Source organism: Dipodomys spectabilis, unplaced genomic scaffold (genome assembly GCF_019054845.1).
Source record: "Dipodomys spectabilis isolate Male_0828 unplaced genomic scaffold, ASM1905484v1 ptg000163l, whole genome shotgun sequence".
NCBI classification, from domain to species: domain Eukaryota; kingdom Metazoa; phylum Chordata; class Mammalia; order Rodentia; family Heteromyidae; genus Dipodomys; species Dipodomys spectabilis.
In genome coordinates, this window is record NW_024870840.1 from 7261357 (window position 1) to 7275241 (window position 13885).

At 41.6% G+C, this 13885-nt stretch overlaps 1 protein-coding gene across 1 annotated transcript in view; it reads left to right on the plus strand.

Moving 5' to 3' along the window:
* Nucleotides 1–13885, plus strand: part of Plxnc1 (plexin C1) — a 150900-nt gene that overhangs the window by 78847 nt on the left and 58168 nt on the right. The window contains exons 10-11 of the mRNA XM_042693085.1: nucleotides 8609–8748; nucleotides 12346–12525. Of these exons, the coding sequence (XP_042549019.1) occupies nucleotides 8609–8748; nucleotides 12346–12525 (320 nt within the window). The remainder of the gene's footprint in view (nucleotides 1–8608; nucleotides 8749–12345; nucleotides 12526–13885) is intronic.

Here is a 13885-nt window from a genome sequence, read left to right on the forward strand (position 1 = left end):
ATTCTTCCTGCATGCATTGATTAAGCATCTGTAGCATGCTGTTCCCCTGAGCTCTGTGGATGTTACGTGGGGGACATAAGTGATTTCAGGCACCTCTCTGCTTATCTCTTAAGCACTGGTAGCTCATACCTGTAATCCCAACAACTCAGAAGGCTGAGGATCACAGTTCAAAGCCAACCCAGACAGGAAAATCCATGAGACTCTTATCTCCAATGAACCACCAAAAAAGCCAAAAGTAGAATTGTGGCTCAAGTGGTAGAATGCTAGCTTAGAGAGACAATGCCCATGCCCTGAGTTTAAAACCCAGGACTGGTCCAAAAAAAAGAACCTTATTGATGAGGATATATGTAACAATACAAGATGATGAAAGATATTAACATAGAGATAATATCTAACAGTATTACAAACCCAGAAAACCTTGCAGTGCCTAGGGCCTTGCCATAGTGCTTCCTGTTTGTTTAAGCCTACTGCCTGGTGGTTAAACACACCTAATCAGTGTGATTGTTGGGTCTTTAATGGATGAACTGATGGAGAGAGCTGGCATTTCCACTCACCTTTGGGATGCATAAAGTCTCTAGAACCATGGAGACAAAACAGCCGGTATTTTAAGCAGATGAACCAGGACAAGCAGAATGTGGTAAGGGACCAGCAAATTCCAAGCCACTCTCGACAGGAAATCTTAAGTAACTCAATTTGGATGGAACCAAAGATGCAGGAAACAGCACTCAAGGTTGAAATGACCCAGGAGCCTGAGTGTCCAGGGCTTCAAATGTAGGTTCTCTGGGAGTTTTGATTTGATTCTTCAGGGCCATGGGATGCTGTTCCAGACCTGTATTTCATTCTGTTTTATTTTGTGGAGGAAGTACTGGGATTTGTATGCAGGGCCTTGTACTACCGCTTACACCACATCACGAAGCCTTTTTTTTTCCCTTTAGTTATTTTTTGGGATATCCTCTTAAATCTTTGTTAGGGATGGCCTTTCAATGAGATCCCCCTACTTATTCCTCCCACAAAGCTGGAATTTCAGGCACACACCACCACACCTAGCTTAGTTATTTAGAAAGGGTCTCACTGACATTTTTGCCTGAACTGGCCTCAAACTACAGTCTTCCCAATCTCTGCTTGGGGAGTAGCTGAAATTATAGCCATGAGCCACTATACCTAGGAAGGTATCTTCTTTCTTCCTCCTTCCCTCCTTGTCTCCCAACTTCTCTCCTACCTTCTTCTGTATTTCCCTGATTCCCTTTCTCTTTTCTCCTCCTCCTCCTTTTTTTTTCTCTCTCCCCCCTTTCTTATTTTGGCAGTACTGAGAACTAAACTCAGGGCCTTATACTTGCTGAGCAACCTCTCTTATGTTTGAGCCATGACCCCAACCCAAGACTTTTTTATTAAGTGTCTGAAATTACTTACACATGGATTTGGTACTTACAGGGTCCTTGGTTCAATCCAGCTGAACCAGTTGTCCTCACATGCTTAACCCTTAGATCTAGCCTTGTACCATGCCCCCAACACGGACTGTCACTTATTAGGGTAGGAGGGGCTACATTAAGGAACAACAAGACTAAAATAGGGAAGGGAGCTTGAAATCATGTCTGGTGTAGGATGAAAACTGTCCGCTGTGAAGGCCAGGCTCTCTTCCCCCCACTCCCTTTCTCGTCTCTCCTCTACCCTCCATAGGTATTAAGTGAAACCTTACCAGGGACTGTTGATTCTGGCTCCCTGCCCCAACCAACTTCCCTTCCATTTTCTAACTATCTTCTATCTGTACCTTCTCCCGTAGAGAGCAAAGGGTGCTACTCCCCCCACCCCCGGCCCCCTCCCCCCATTGTTGAGGAAAGGCTGTGATTGATGTATGATATGACATCATTCTAATTCTGCTGTTTCTCACCACATGCTTATCACTGTAGGCAGAAATGAGCCACACCATGGCTTATGTCTTTTTGCCAAGAAATTTACATTGAAAAGATTCTTTCTTTCTCTTCCTTTTACACTTTCATATGTACATTGTATCTTCTGCATACAATCTAAATGGACTCTTTCAGGAACATTCCTTCAGAAAGAAATTCAAGAATTCAGTTTAATATACACATTTAGAGTAACTTTTGTGGGCCTAGCACCATGCTGAATGCTGTAGGATACACTACTGGTTTTATACATTCAAAAATGTGTTTGCTGAGCAACTATAGTGCACTACACAGGCAGTAAAAATGCGTACACTCTTGTGGCTTACATTGCAGAACTTAGAATATTCTGGAAGAAGTGAGATTCCTTTCAAAGATTGTTTTCCCCTGTTTTATTCATAGAGAAATCTGTGGCTCAGAAAGATAAATTTGAACCCAGGCAGTCTGATTTAAAAAATTTGCAGTTTTAACCACTACTCTACATGCTATAATACAAGTTGACTTGAAATAAATGTGAGACCCTAGAATATTGGCACTAAGGATCCATCTGGAAGACAAGAAGCTTGTATTGACTTCTCAGCATTAAGCTGTCAGGAGAGACTAGAGCTCATCATAGTTTATTAAATCATTTAGAATCGTACCTCTACTTAATGAGCATTGACACAGAGGAAAGAGGGGCAGGACATAGCGTGGTCAGAGAGAAGGTGTGAGGCCCAGGCCAGGCTGAGCCTCTTCTCCAAGAATGGGAGAGCAGAGAAAGCCTGAGATGGGGCATGGAGGCTCTGAGGAGAGCCGAGCAACAGGAATCTCACATTCAAGCCGAATCCTCAGAGGAGGGCGAGATTGGGTTGCTGGGACAAGTTGGATTCAGAGCAAAAGCTGCCTACCTCGATCCTGGTGATTCAATCCCTCTGGCCAGTTCTGAGCCACACTCAGTTTCAATAGCCAAGAGTAATTTGGAAGCCAGGCACTAGTGGCTCACGCTGTGTAATCCTAGCTTGTCAGCAGGGTAAGATCTGATGATCTTGGTTTGAATCCAGGCTGGACAGAACAATCTATAAGATTCTTATCTTGGAAGTGACGCTGTGGCTCAAGTGGTAGAGTGCTAACCTTGAACAAAAGAAGCTCAGGGACAGCGCCCAGGCCTTGCGTTCAAGCCCTAGGACTGGCAAAAAAAAAAAAAAAAGCTTCTTATCTCCAATTAACCAGCAAAAAGCTAGAAAAACAAGTGTGGCTTAAGAGGTACAGCACCAACTTTGGGCAGAAGAAGCAAAGCAAGAGCATGAGGCCCTGAGTCTAAGCCTTAGTACTGGCACACACACAAAAAAAAAAAAAAAAAAAAAAGAAAGGGAGAGGAAAGAAAGAGAAAGAGAGAGCCAGTGGCTCACACCTGTAATCCTCGCTACTTAGAAGGCCGAGATCTGAGGATCACAGTTCAAAGCCAGCCCAGGTAGGAAAGTCTGTGAGACTCTTATCTCCAATAAACCACCAGAAATCCAGAAGTGGTGCTGTGGCTCAAGTGGTAGAGCACTAGCCTTGAACTGAAGAGCTCAGGAACAGCACCAAAGCCCAGCGTTCAAGCCTCACAACCAAGAGAGCAAGAGAGGCAGAGAGAGAGAGAGACAGAGACAGAGAGAGACAGAGACAGAGAGAGACAGAGAGAGACAGAGAGACAGAGAGAGGGAAGAGGGAGAAGAGAGGAGAGAGAAGAGAGAAGAGAGAGAGCAAGCACACAAAATCTGGGCATGACCTTGACCAACACGCTCCCCACCCCACCCCTGCTGCTGGGGCTGGGTAAGGCTAGGTCACTAGTTGGAGAAGTGAGTCCAGGTCCATCTGTCACCTTTTCCTTGGCGGTCTCCATGTCTCTTGAGGCACTGCTGACTACTGAAAGTTTTCAGAACCAACTGGAAGGTAATCTCAAGTTCCTTGGGGTCTGTGCCTTGGGGTCTTCCTGACCCTCAGGAAGAGCATGGCCTAGGGGGCTGCACATCTAATATATCATCACCTTTTTATGGCATGGAACACTTGCTCTGATTTTTCATTGGCAGAATTGTATCTTGCTATTTTCTTCCCATATTCACCTCTGTTTACACTTTCTTGTCTCCACTGTAGATTAACTCTCTGCTCAATTTTTACATTTCATCAATACACGTTTCTCCCATCTTCTTCTCAGTCATTAATAAAGATGTTAAATAATTCTGAACCAAATAGTCACCCCTGTAGGGCCCTACAGGACACTTTCTTTTAATTAGTTGTGCTACCTTTCATCTCTCTCCTGTCCTTTGGTTTCAGATTTCCAGCTGGTTTTGAATCCATGTGACTTTTTATCTAGTCCTGTTTGAACTAATTTCATGAGTGAAAATCTAAGAGATGTTTTACCAAGTGTTGATTCAGGTCCAGGCCTACAGAGAGCTCTGTTCGGATTCTTTTTTAGAACAGATTAATCAAGTAGAATCTGGTCTTAATAAACCAAGTGTTTCTAATGTACTTCTTTCCAATAGTCTTTTCAATCATCATGGCGTTTTTTCCCCTTCATTTATATCATGGTAATTTGAATTGTGTTGATGTCAGATTTTACAAAATTCACTCTTGCTGCCAGGAGTAATTCTCTCAAACCTTTCCAGAAATAATTCTTCTCAAAGATAATGAAGGATGTGCTATTTCTCATATCTTATAATGACTTAGTTTTTTTTTTTTGGTCCGGTCGTGGGGCCTGAACTCTGGGCCTGGGCACTGTCCCTCAGCTCTTTAGCTCAAGGCTAGCGCTCTACCACTTTAGCCACAGCGCCTCTTCCGGCTTTTTGCTTATGTAGTACTGAGGAATCGAACCCAGGGCCTCATGCATGCAAGGCAAGCACTCTACCACTGAGCCACCATCCCAGCCCCATGACTTAGTTTTTGAAACAACAAGAAGTTATCTAATTAACCAGTTTCCAAAATGCTTTCTTATACAAAATATGCAGTGAGTTAAACTCAGGAGAGACCAGAGTTCATAATAGTTTATTAAATCATTTAAAATTGTACCTCTACTTAAAAATAACAATTGCCTCTAAAATGTAACCTACAGGAAGTGAGCTACTCTGAGGTTAACTGCTGGACACCACAGGACTTTGGTGGTTACCTTCAATGGCATTGAGGGAGCTCTAATAAATCATCTTTGTATGGAGCTCACTCAGGGTTTTAAATTAGCCCTTCTATGTGTAATCTTGATTTAACCACTTCACATTAGACTTGAATTCACTTTCTGGTGAAAACATACCAGTGTAGCAAGCCTGTTATATTAGCCCTTAGGAGCCCTGAGGTCTGAAGAGTCTGAGTTTGAGGCCAGGTATAAAAAGACCCTATATCAAAAATAGATATAGGGCTGAGAATGTGGCTTAGTGGTAGAGTGCTTGCCTAGCATGCAAGAAGCCCTGCGTTCGATTCCTCAGTACCACATAAGTAGAAAAAAAAGCTCAAAGTGGAGCTGTGGCTCAAGTGGTCAGGGTGCTAGCCTTGAGCAAAAGAAGTTCAAGGTCAGTGCTCAGGCCATAAGTTCAAGCCCCAGGACTGGCCAAAAAACAAAAGCAAATGCAAAAACAAAAGCATGTGTACACACACACACACACACACACACACACACACACACACTAAAATACAAAAACAGATCCAATAAACTGAGCATTTTAAACATTTGTGGAGCAATCCTACTTTATCTTTTTGCTTTTATTGGAATTTTAAAACTCTATCAACAAATATAGAAAATAATGTATTTCTGAAAAGTGTTGGCAATCATAAAGTGCAGCCACATATAGTTGCATATTTTTCAAACATCTTGTACACCTGCACTATGTATTTGGGGGACCCTCTTGATAACTCTGAGCCTACTCATTAAGATGAGGAGGAGTTCTCCAGCAAACAAAGGACAGCTAATCTGACCCTCAGACAGCACACAGCAGCATCTGCTCTCCGTGGTATGCCAGGGCTGGATTCCATCCTAGACACCAGTGGAAACTTCTCTAAACAATAAGGTTTCAAATGAAATCCTTTTGAAGTGGCAAAGCTGTCTCTACTCAAGGGGAAATAAAAAGTTAATAAGACAATGTGGCAGGTCCTCAGATAGCGTTGGTAGAGCCATTTAAGGAGCAAAATAAAACTCCTTAAAAATCATTTTTTTCCCCATTAGTTCTAAGGCTTTCTTTCTCCTCTACAGAGAGCACGAAAGTAGCATGTACTTGATATGTTTGCAGTTTCTGCTTCAGCAGACATCCTCAATATAGATATAAGGAGGCCAGAGGATTGTCTAGAAAGGAAGCAAATCTGAGCCTCCTCATTGATTAGGAATTAAATATAATCTGCATTAAAGTTTACTCTTAAAAACATGCTGGGTGTGGTGCTGCATGCCTGTAATCCTGGCAACACTCAGAAGGCTCAGATCTGAGGATTGTAGTTAGAAAGCCAGCCCAGGCAGAAAAGTCTGTGCATCTGTTATTCCAATTAACCACCAAAAAAATCTACAAGTGGAGGCATGGCTCAAATGTAGACAATAAGCCATGAGTGAAAAAGCCAAGTGAGAGCATGAGGCTGCGTTCAAGCCCCACAACTGTCATACACACAAATAATCCTGTCTTGCCTCTCTAAGAAAACTGGTTCTTCTGGAACAGGGTTCGCTAATTATTCCTATGAAGAACCCAGAGTCCATAATTTAGACTTTGCAGGTCTGATGGTCTTTGTTGACCATCTACTCTAACACTAGAATAGGAAAGCAGCCAGAGACTATGCAAATAAGTGTTTATGAAATTTAAATTTTATGTGCTTTCATATACCATTTTTTCATAGGCCAAACAAACAAACAAAAAACCAACCAAGATAAGTAGAAGACAGAATTTGGACCAGTGGTTCCCGTTTACCAACCCCTTGCCTAGTGCATTGATAGGTCATGTGCTCCTCACCACCAGATTGCTGTCCTAAGGACCCTGTAGGTGCTCAATAAATACTCACTTAGCTGTGACCATGCAAAAGCACAGAGGGAGCTTTGGCTATACAACACACACACACACACACACACACACACACACACTTGACATTTGCAAGGGATTTATCTTGAAGTTGTTGCTAATCCCCCCATTCCAAGTACCACTCTAGCAGATAATTTCCCCCATAAAATGCAGTCAAGTATAACAGAATAATTAAAGTGACCCTTTTAGGCCCTTAGTGATTCAATAAATACAGGGCTAAAGTCTTTTACAAAGTGATTAAAATAAATTCTGCCACCAAAATCAATTCCCTGTCACGTTACATCATCAATGAGGAATTTACCACCAACTCCAAAGCCAATCCATAGTGATAATGAATGATGGTGACCCATCTCCACGTAGCACCTGTGTAAGCCAAGGAGGGAAAGGGCGGACAATGGTTCCAGTGGAATGGGTGGGCCCGGCAGCCCAGCAAGGTCATCCTGATAAGCATTAGACATGTAATGCAGCAGAGCTGGCTCAGTCACCTCAAGGAGCAGATGTTGGGCAGATGCTGGACATCACAAAATCTTTCGTAGAGACTTAATGTCTTCCTGCTGTGCTATATCTTCTCAACGGTTGCCCTCAGAATTTATGGCTTAACCAAATGCCACATGCATCTTTGGACCTCAGGGTCATTTTCTAATACCAAGAGTGTGCATACGAAGGTCATGCATGCCAAGAGCTGCAGTCTTAGAATCTTGTATCCTATTTTGGCTGCCATGCTGTGAACACAGACTCTCTTGGAATGGTCTACACAAGAACAGTCATTGTGCTTATAAATGAATTGTTGAATTGAAGCCCCTCCGTACAGCTACTTAAAAATATTTTTTTAAATAGAAAGGACAATAAATTGACAGAAATGAAAGATAGTAGCATTTATAGGAGACTAGTGAAAGGCATTCCAGATTGATTTGTCTTGAAAAGGAAGAAAACTTCTTGCTATCAAATAGACACTGTTGGTATTTGCGAATGGAGAAGTTAAGTGGCCTTTGCCTATGTGATCAGAAGCTAGATAACTGATGACTCCAATGCACTTACCGTTGACTGAGAAAGCAACTGGGTAGCAAGGAGGAAATCTGGTATCTACGCAGCGTGGAGAAGACAAAGCTGGCAACAATAATCCAGGTACCTAATTGTTTGATACTGGGAAACAGAGCTGGTAGATTTCTTGAGGGCTTTTATAAAAAAATTCTTTTTAATATATTCCTTGATTTAAGTCACTTAACTGCGCAAATCAAACATACAAACTAGTTTCCAGGGATTAAATTTCCAGGAATGACATTTATGTCAACTTAATGATGAGTCAGTTGTTGGCTTACAGTCAGAGGCCTTTTTTTCCTGTTGATTTTTATTTCATTTCTGCTTACCTGGTGAGCCTCAGGAGGCTGTAAGGCAGTGAGTGTTTCCTAAACTCAAGTAATATCTCACTCCTCAGACAGAATGTCAGATTCTTCAACTGCATTTTCAACTGTCTTGTGAGACAAAGACTAATTGGTTTGACCTCATGCTGTTGCGTGTTGAGAGACACGAATCTTCAGCCCTCTTCCTTGAATTCATTGATTTCATTAAACACTGTCTGCTTGTGTTTGCAAAGTGTTGTAATTTCCCAGTGATTTCTTCGAACCGTAGCACATCAACAGATTTTTTTTTGGAACAATGCCATTTCTAAACTTGTGATCTGGTGTTTTAATCTTCTGTTTCCAATAGGTCTTCTACATTAAGACCATTGAGCCACAGAAAATATCGACCTTAGGGAAAAGTAACGTGATAGTTACAGGAGCAAACTTTACCCGGGCATCAAACATCACCATGATCCTGAAAGGAACCAGTACTTGTGATAAGGATGTGTGAGTTGAAATGCTAAAAATTGATCCTTGGTAATATAAACTAAAGCTAAAAGTGATGCCAAAGAGTATCAGTGTGATTAGAACATTTCTATAGTCGAATGATTGTCTTGAATGACAGTGGGCAAATAAGGCTGAGTATTTGATGTGACATAATTCCAATAAGTAAAATAATTTTTACAGTGAATCTGAAGTTCATTGTTCCCAACCTGCTTCTCCCCAAATATCTCAGTATATGATCATTTCACAGTGTTAGCTATTAGAGGTCTTGAATCATTTTCAAAACATAATTAAGTATAGAGAGTAACAAATGTTATTGTTAAGATGATATACTCAGCCAAGAACCAGTAACTTGCACCTGTAATCTTAGCTACTTAGGAAGCTGAGACCTAGAAGATTGAGGTCCATGGCCAGCCTGGGCAGAAAAGTCCTTAAGACTTTCTAATTAATCAGCAAAAAGTAGAGCTAGCAATATGGCTCAAGTCATAGGGGCTAGCTGAGCAAGCAAGCAAGCCAAGGGAGTAGAAAGCGCACATTCACACACACACAGGCAGACAGATGATGCACCTAGAAAAATTGTTGCAAACATTGGAATTTGATAGAGTATTTTATGGAACAACTCTAACAATGTGCAACCCTAGCAAATATTTTGAAATTATTTTATATAGAAATTTTGTTCAAATTTTTTTGTCAGTACCAGAGTTTAAGTCAAGTTTGCTCACCTGCTTGCTTAGCTGGCACTCTACCTCTTGAGACATGCCTCTAGCCCTGCTTTTGTATGGTTATTTTGGAGATGTACTCTAGCAGACAATTCTACCCTTACTGGCTTCAGGTCTCAGCCTCTGTGTAGATAGGATTACAAGCATGAGACACTGATGCCTCGCTAAGATTTTATTCTTTTTTTTTTTTTTTTGCCAGTCCTGGGGCTTGAACTCAGGGCCTGGGCACTTTCTTTGAGCCTCTGTGTGCTCAAGGAAAGCACTCTACCACTTGAGCTACAGTGCCACTTCAAGTTTTTTCTGTTTATGGTACTGAGGTATCAAACCCAGGCTTCATGCATACTAGCATGCTAGGCAAGCATTCTACCACTAAGCCACATTCCCAGCCTCTAAAATTTTATTTTTTATATTATTTTTCTCCTTACTGATTTGAATTTCATTTCAAATAATTAAATTATTAATATAGCTTTTAAAAAGAGACCAGAACATCCCAGACATAAATACCTACCCAATTGTGCTACTCAAATTCCATGATTTCTATGATATTTTGTCCTCTAACTGATCCTAGCAGTAACATTTTTAAAAGTCCAGTGTTTTACTGATTTGTGTATGTACACAGGCACATGCTTGAGCCCATACTGGGGACTGAACTCAGGATCTTTTAGATGGTTTATTCAAGGCTGATGCTCAACCACTTGAGCCACAGCTCCACTCCTGGCTTTTGTGGTTCATTGGAGATAAAAATCTCATGGACTTTTCTGCTCAGGCTGGCTTCCAACTACCAACCACAAGATCTCAGCCTCCTGAGTGACTAGGATTACAGGAGTAAGCCACTGGAACCCAGCCATCATTGATATTCTTGAGCAAATTGTTACTCCCCTCAACACAAATGTAATAATAATAACATGACAGATCATTTGAGTTTTCTGCTTGTTAGCTTTCATAAGTTTAGACTAATTTGAGGTAAAAAGATGTTGAGGACTACATGAAATATAATACTGAGCTTATTTTCATCATGCAAATACATTTAAGACAATCTGCTGAAGCGTGATGTTTTGGTTTTTAACTACTAAAACAGATTTGTACAGCGTTCTAGTCTGCCATGCTTATTTAGTGAATTTTCTGTTTTAATTCACTTGTTTCACATCACTGCATCTCCTTCTCCTCATAGCTGTAAATGTGGAAAATATATGCTCTAATGAGAAAAGCAAGTCCTCAGTGGCTTGCCCAGGTTCTGCTCGGTACCAGAACAATCTGCTACACATTAGAGACCGTATCTATGCAGCTTAGGTATTTTTTATGCCATTTATCCTAGCTAAATACCTTATTACAAGAATCCTTCATTGTGCATAGCAAAAATCTATGAAGTTAGACACCTGTGTGTTCACTGAAAGGCAATCAGCTTCGCTGGAAAATAAGTCGTTTTCAGAGCATTGACCTGTTTCTGATTCTTTATCTTCTCATTTCTATTCTGCATGTGCCTTGAGATACCACCTTTATTAAATTAAATGACTATGAGACCTTTCTGCATATAGCATTTCAGGAACCACATCTGTTGGTGAACCCAAGTTCATGAGCAGCCCACCTAATCCCCAGTTAATCCTATACCTGAGCCCTAATCCTATGCCCTAGTTCTAAACTCTTGGACTATGCCATTTTTTTTAAAAAAAAATGAGTGATTATTTTGAAAGCAAAAAAATACAAGTGTAACAAGAGAATGTCCTACATTTCCACCTGTCTCCTTCCAAAATTTATAAACTAGTTTGGAATCAGTGCTCACCCATTTGACAATGCACTTTCTAAGAGTACTAGTAGAATCCCTAGTAGCATCTTCAAATGAGCATGCTTCAGACACGCCCGGTCTTGATGATGAGTGTGTGTCAGTAGGTCACTACAGACACAGAGAGGACAGCGCCTGCTGGGGCCCTGCCAGCTCCCATTCTAGGAGCTCCTGAGGAGGCAGCTTTCAACCTGCTGCCTGCTGATCTGTGGTCCTGGGCTCCTGGTGTGAGCTCTCTGCTCTTTAACAGAACTTGCTTATCTTCTGGTACTGGATGCCAGCCTCCCAATGCTGGGCTTGGACTTCTTCCTTTTTACAAAACAATATTTGCTATGGAAACACTCAAATGAATACAAGAGAGATGAGTGTGATGCGCCTCTTTACAAAGCTTCAGAGTTGATCAACATTTTCCCAACATTAAAAAAAATCTATTTTAGATGCTTTTTGGAAGGGGTATGGTGAAGGTATACAAGAGATGGAAGTTTTTCTTCAGCAATGCTGGAACTTGAACTCAGAGCTGCAGACTCTCTCGGCAAGCACTAACCTGCTTAAGCTGTATCCACAGTCTTTTTGCTTGCAGTGTTTTTTTGAGATAAAGTCTTTTATTTTGGGGAGGGAGGTGTGTCCAGGCGGGTCTCAAACTTCAGTCCTCCTATGTTTGTTTCCTGAGTAGCTGGAATCACAGGCTTGGCTGGGGTTTCATTCTAGGACAGGAGTTTCTTAAAAGCATATACCAGATGCCATATCCCATCACTTATAAAGTACTCTGGTAACAGATGACATAGGCTACAAATTAACTATAATTTCCTTATGCAAGCCAGTATCTATTCTCTGTTCACTTACTACCAAAGCTTCTAAAGGGCAATGGTTACTCTCGCCTCCTTCTGAGGGAAGTACAAATAAAAAAGATAAAATTGCCAAAAGAAAGAGGACCCCAGACCTACATCCAAGCCTCCACCAGGCAGGCAGCCCTTGATCAATCAGAAGTTCCCAATAACTCTTGGCCTTGTAGTCTGTGCAGTTCACATGCTGTCCCTTTGGGCAAAGCAGCTGAGCCACCTGTCTGTGTCATGTAAGAGTTCCTCTTCTCTCTCATTCTAGGATACAGGTCAGCCATGTGCTAAATGACACCCATATGAAATTCTCTCTGCCATCAAGCCGGAAAGAAATGAAGGACGTGTGCATCCAGTTTGATGATGGGGACTGCGCCTCTGCTGGAGCGTTAACCTACATTGCGTTGCCGCACTGCTCGCTCACAGTTCCTGCGACCACCTGGATCAGGTATTGTCTCCGGTCGCCTCGCTCTCCTTGTGGGGAAGGGGCGTTTGTATGACCATCATGGATTTCCTGCCAGTCCATTCAGCAATGGTAGCCCTATCAAAATTCCTCTTAGGATTTATTCCTAATGCATACCTGACAAGCTGCTTGTTCCCGTTGATCACATGAGCACTGTGAGCACATCCTGTTTTTCTCTTAGACATGGCTGCCAGGAAACTCACAGCTCAAATGTTTGTTCAACCACAATAACTATTCTTAGCCCAGATTTCTGCTACAGATCTGTGACCCTCTGCCTGACGTGTCACTCCAGCAAGTGATAAAAGGCTCCTTTCTGGTATCTTTCATTTGATAACTTTTAGAGTCAGCTGTTTTGAAGGAATGCTTTGGGGAAAATAATGGGAGCCGTCGGAAGGAAGAACGGTATCTACACTTCAAAGATAACTCTTTAAGTGAGATATGGAAATTCCAACATAAACTCTTCCAGATGAGTCTAATATATGAAGGCAAAGAAAGTCTCTCCCTAGTCAGATTTAAAATTCACATTTAGATTTGGAAATACAGCCTTAAAGAGACTGTCTTTATTTAACACAGCATGAAGCTAATTTTCAAAGTACTTTCTAGATAAAACTAGGGACAAAGCTTTGGGAGGATAAAAAAGAAAAGAAAAAAATTCGCCTCTGGTATTGAAGATTGAGAGGTGGCTGTATTAATTTGATAAAGCTGATATAACAAAATGCCACAGACTGGGTAGTTCAGACAACAGACATCTATTTCTTCCCTTGTGTGGAGCTAGAAGTCGGAAGTCAAGGTGCTGACAGTGTTTGTCTCTTCTGAGGCCCCTCTCCTTGGTTTGCACATGGGTGTCTTTTCCCTGACTCTTCCCATGATCCTCCTTCCATTTATCTTCTTCTTATAAGGATGGCAGGCACACTGGCTCACCTCAAGACTTCATTTATCATTAAATGAACTCTTGAAAGAACCTATCTCAGACTGAGAGTATGGTTTGGTGGTAGAATACTTGCCTTGGCCATGCAAGGCCTTGGGTTCGATTCCTAGCACTGCTAAAAAGATTTTAAAAAAAAGTTCTGTCTCTATATTCAGCCTCATTTTGAGAAACTGAAGATTAGGGGTCCAGCACACAAACTTAGCAGCCCATTAGAGTAGCACAAGAAAATGAAACTTTAAGAAAGGCTGTTGCATGCCACCTCCCTCCTCTGAGCCTTTTTTTCTTGTACATATAAAAGCAGACAGAAATATGGCCCTTACCATGTTCCTGGTATGTTATACTATTGACCTGGTTAATTCTTACCACAAACCTAGGAGGCCTACAAGGGGCTGAGAGCAAACTGAACCATGAAGAGGG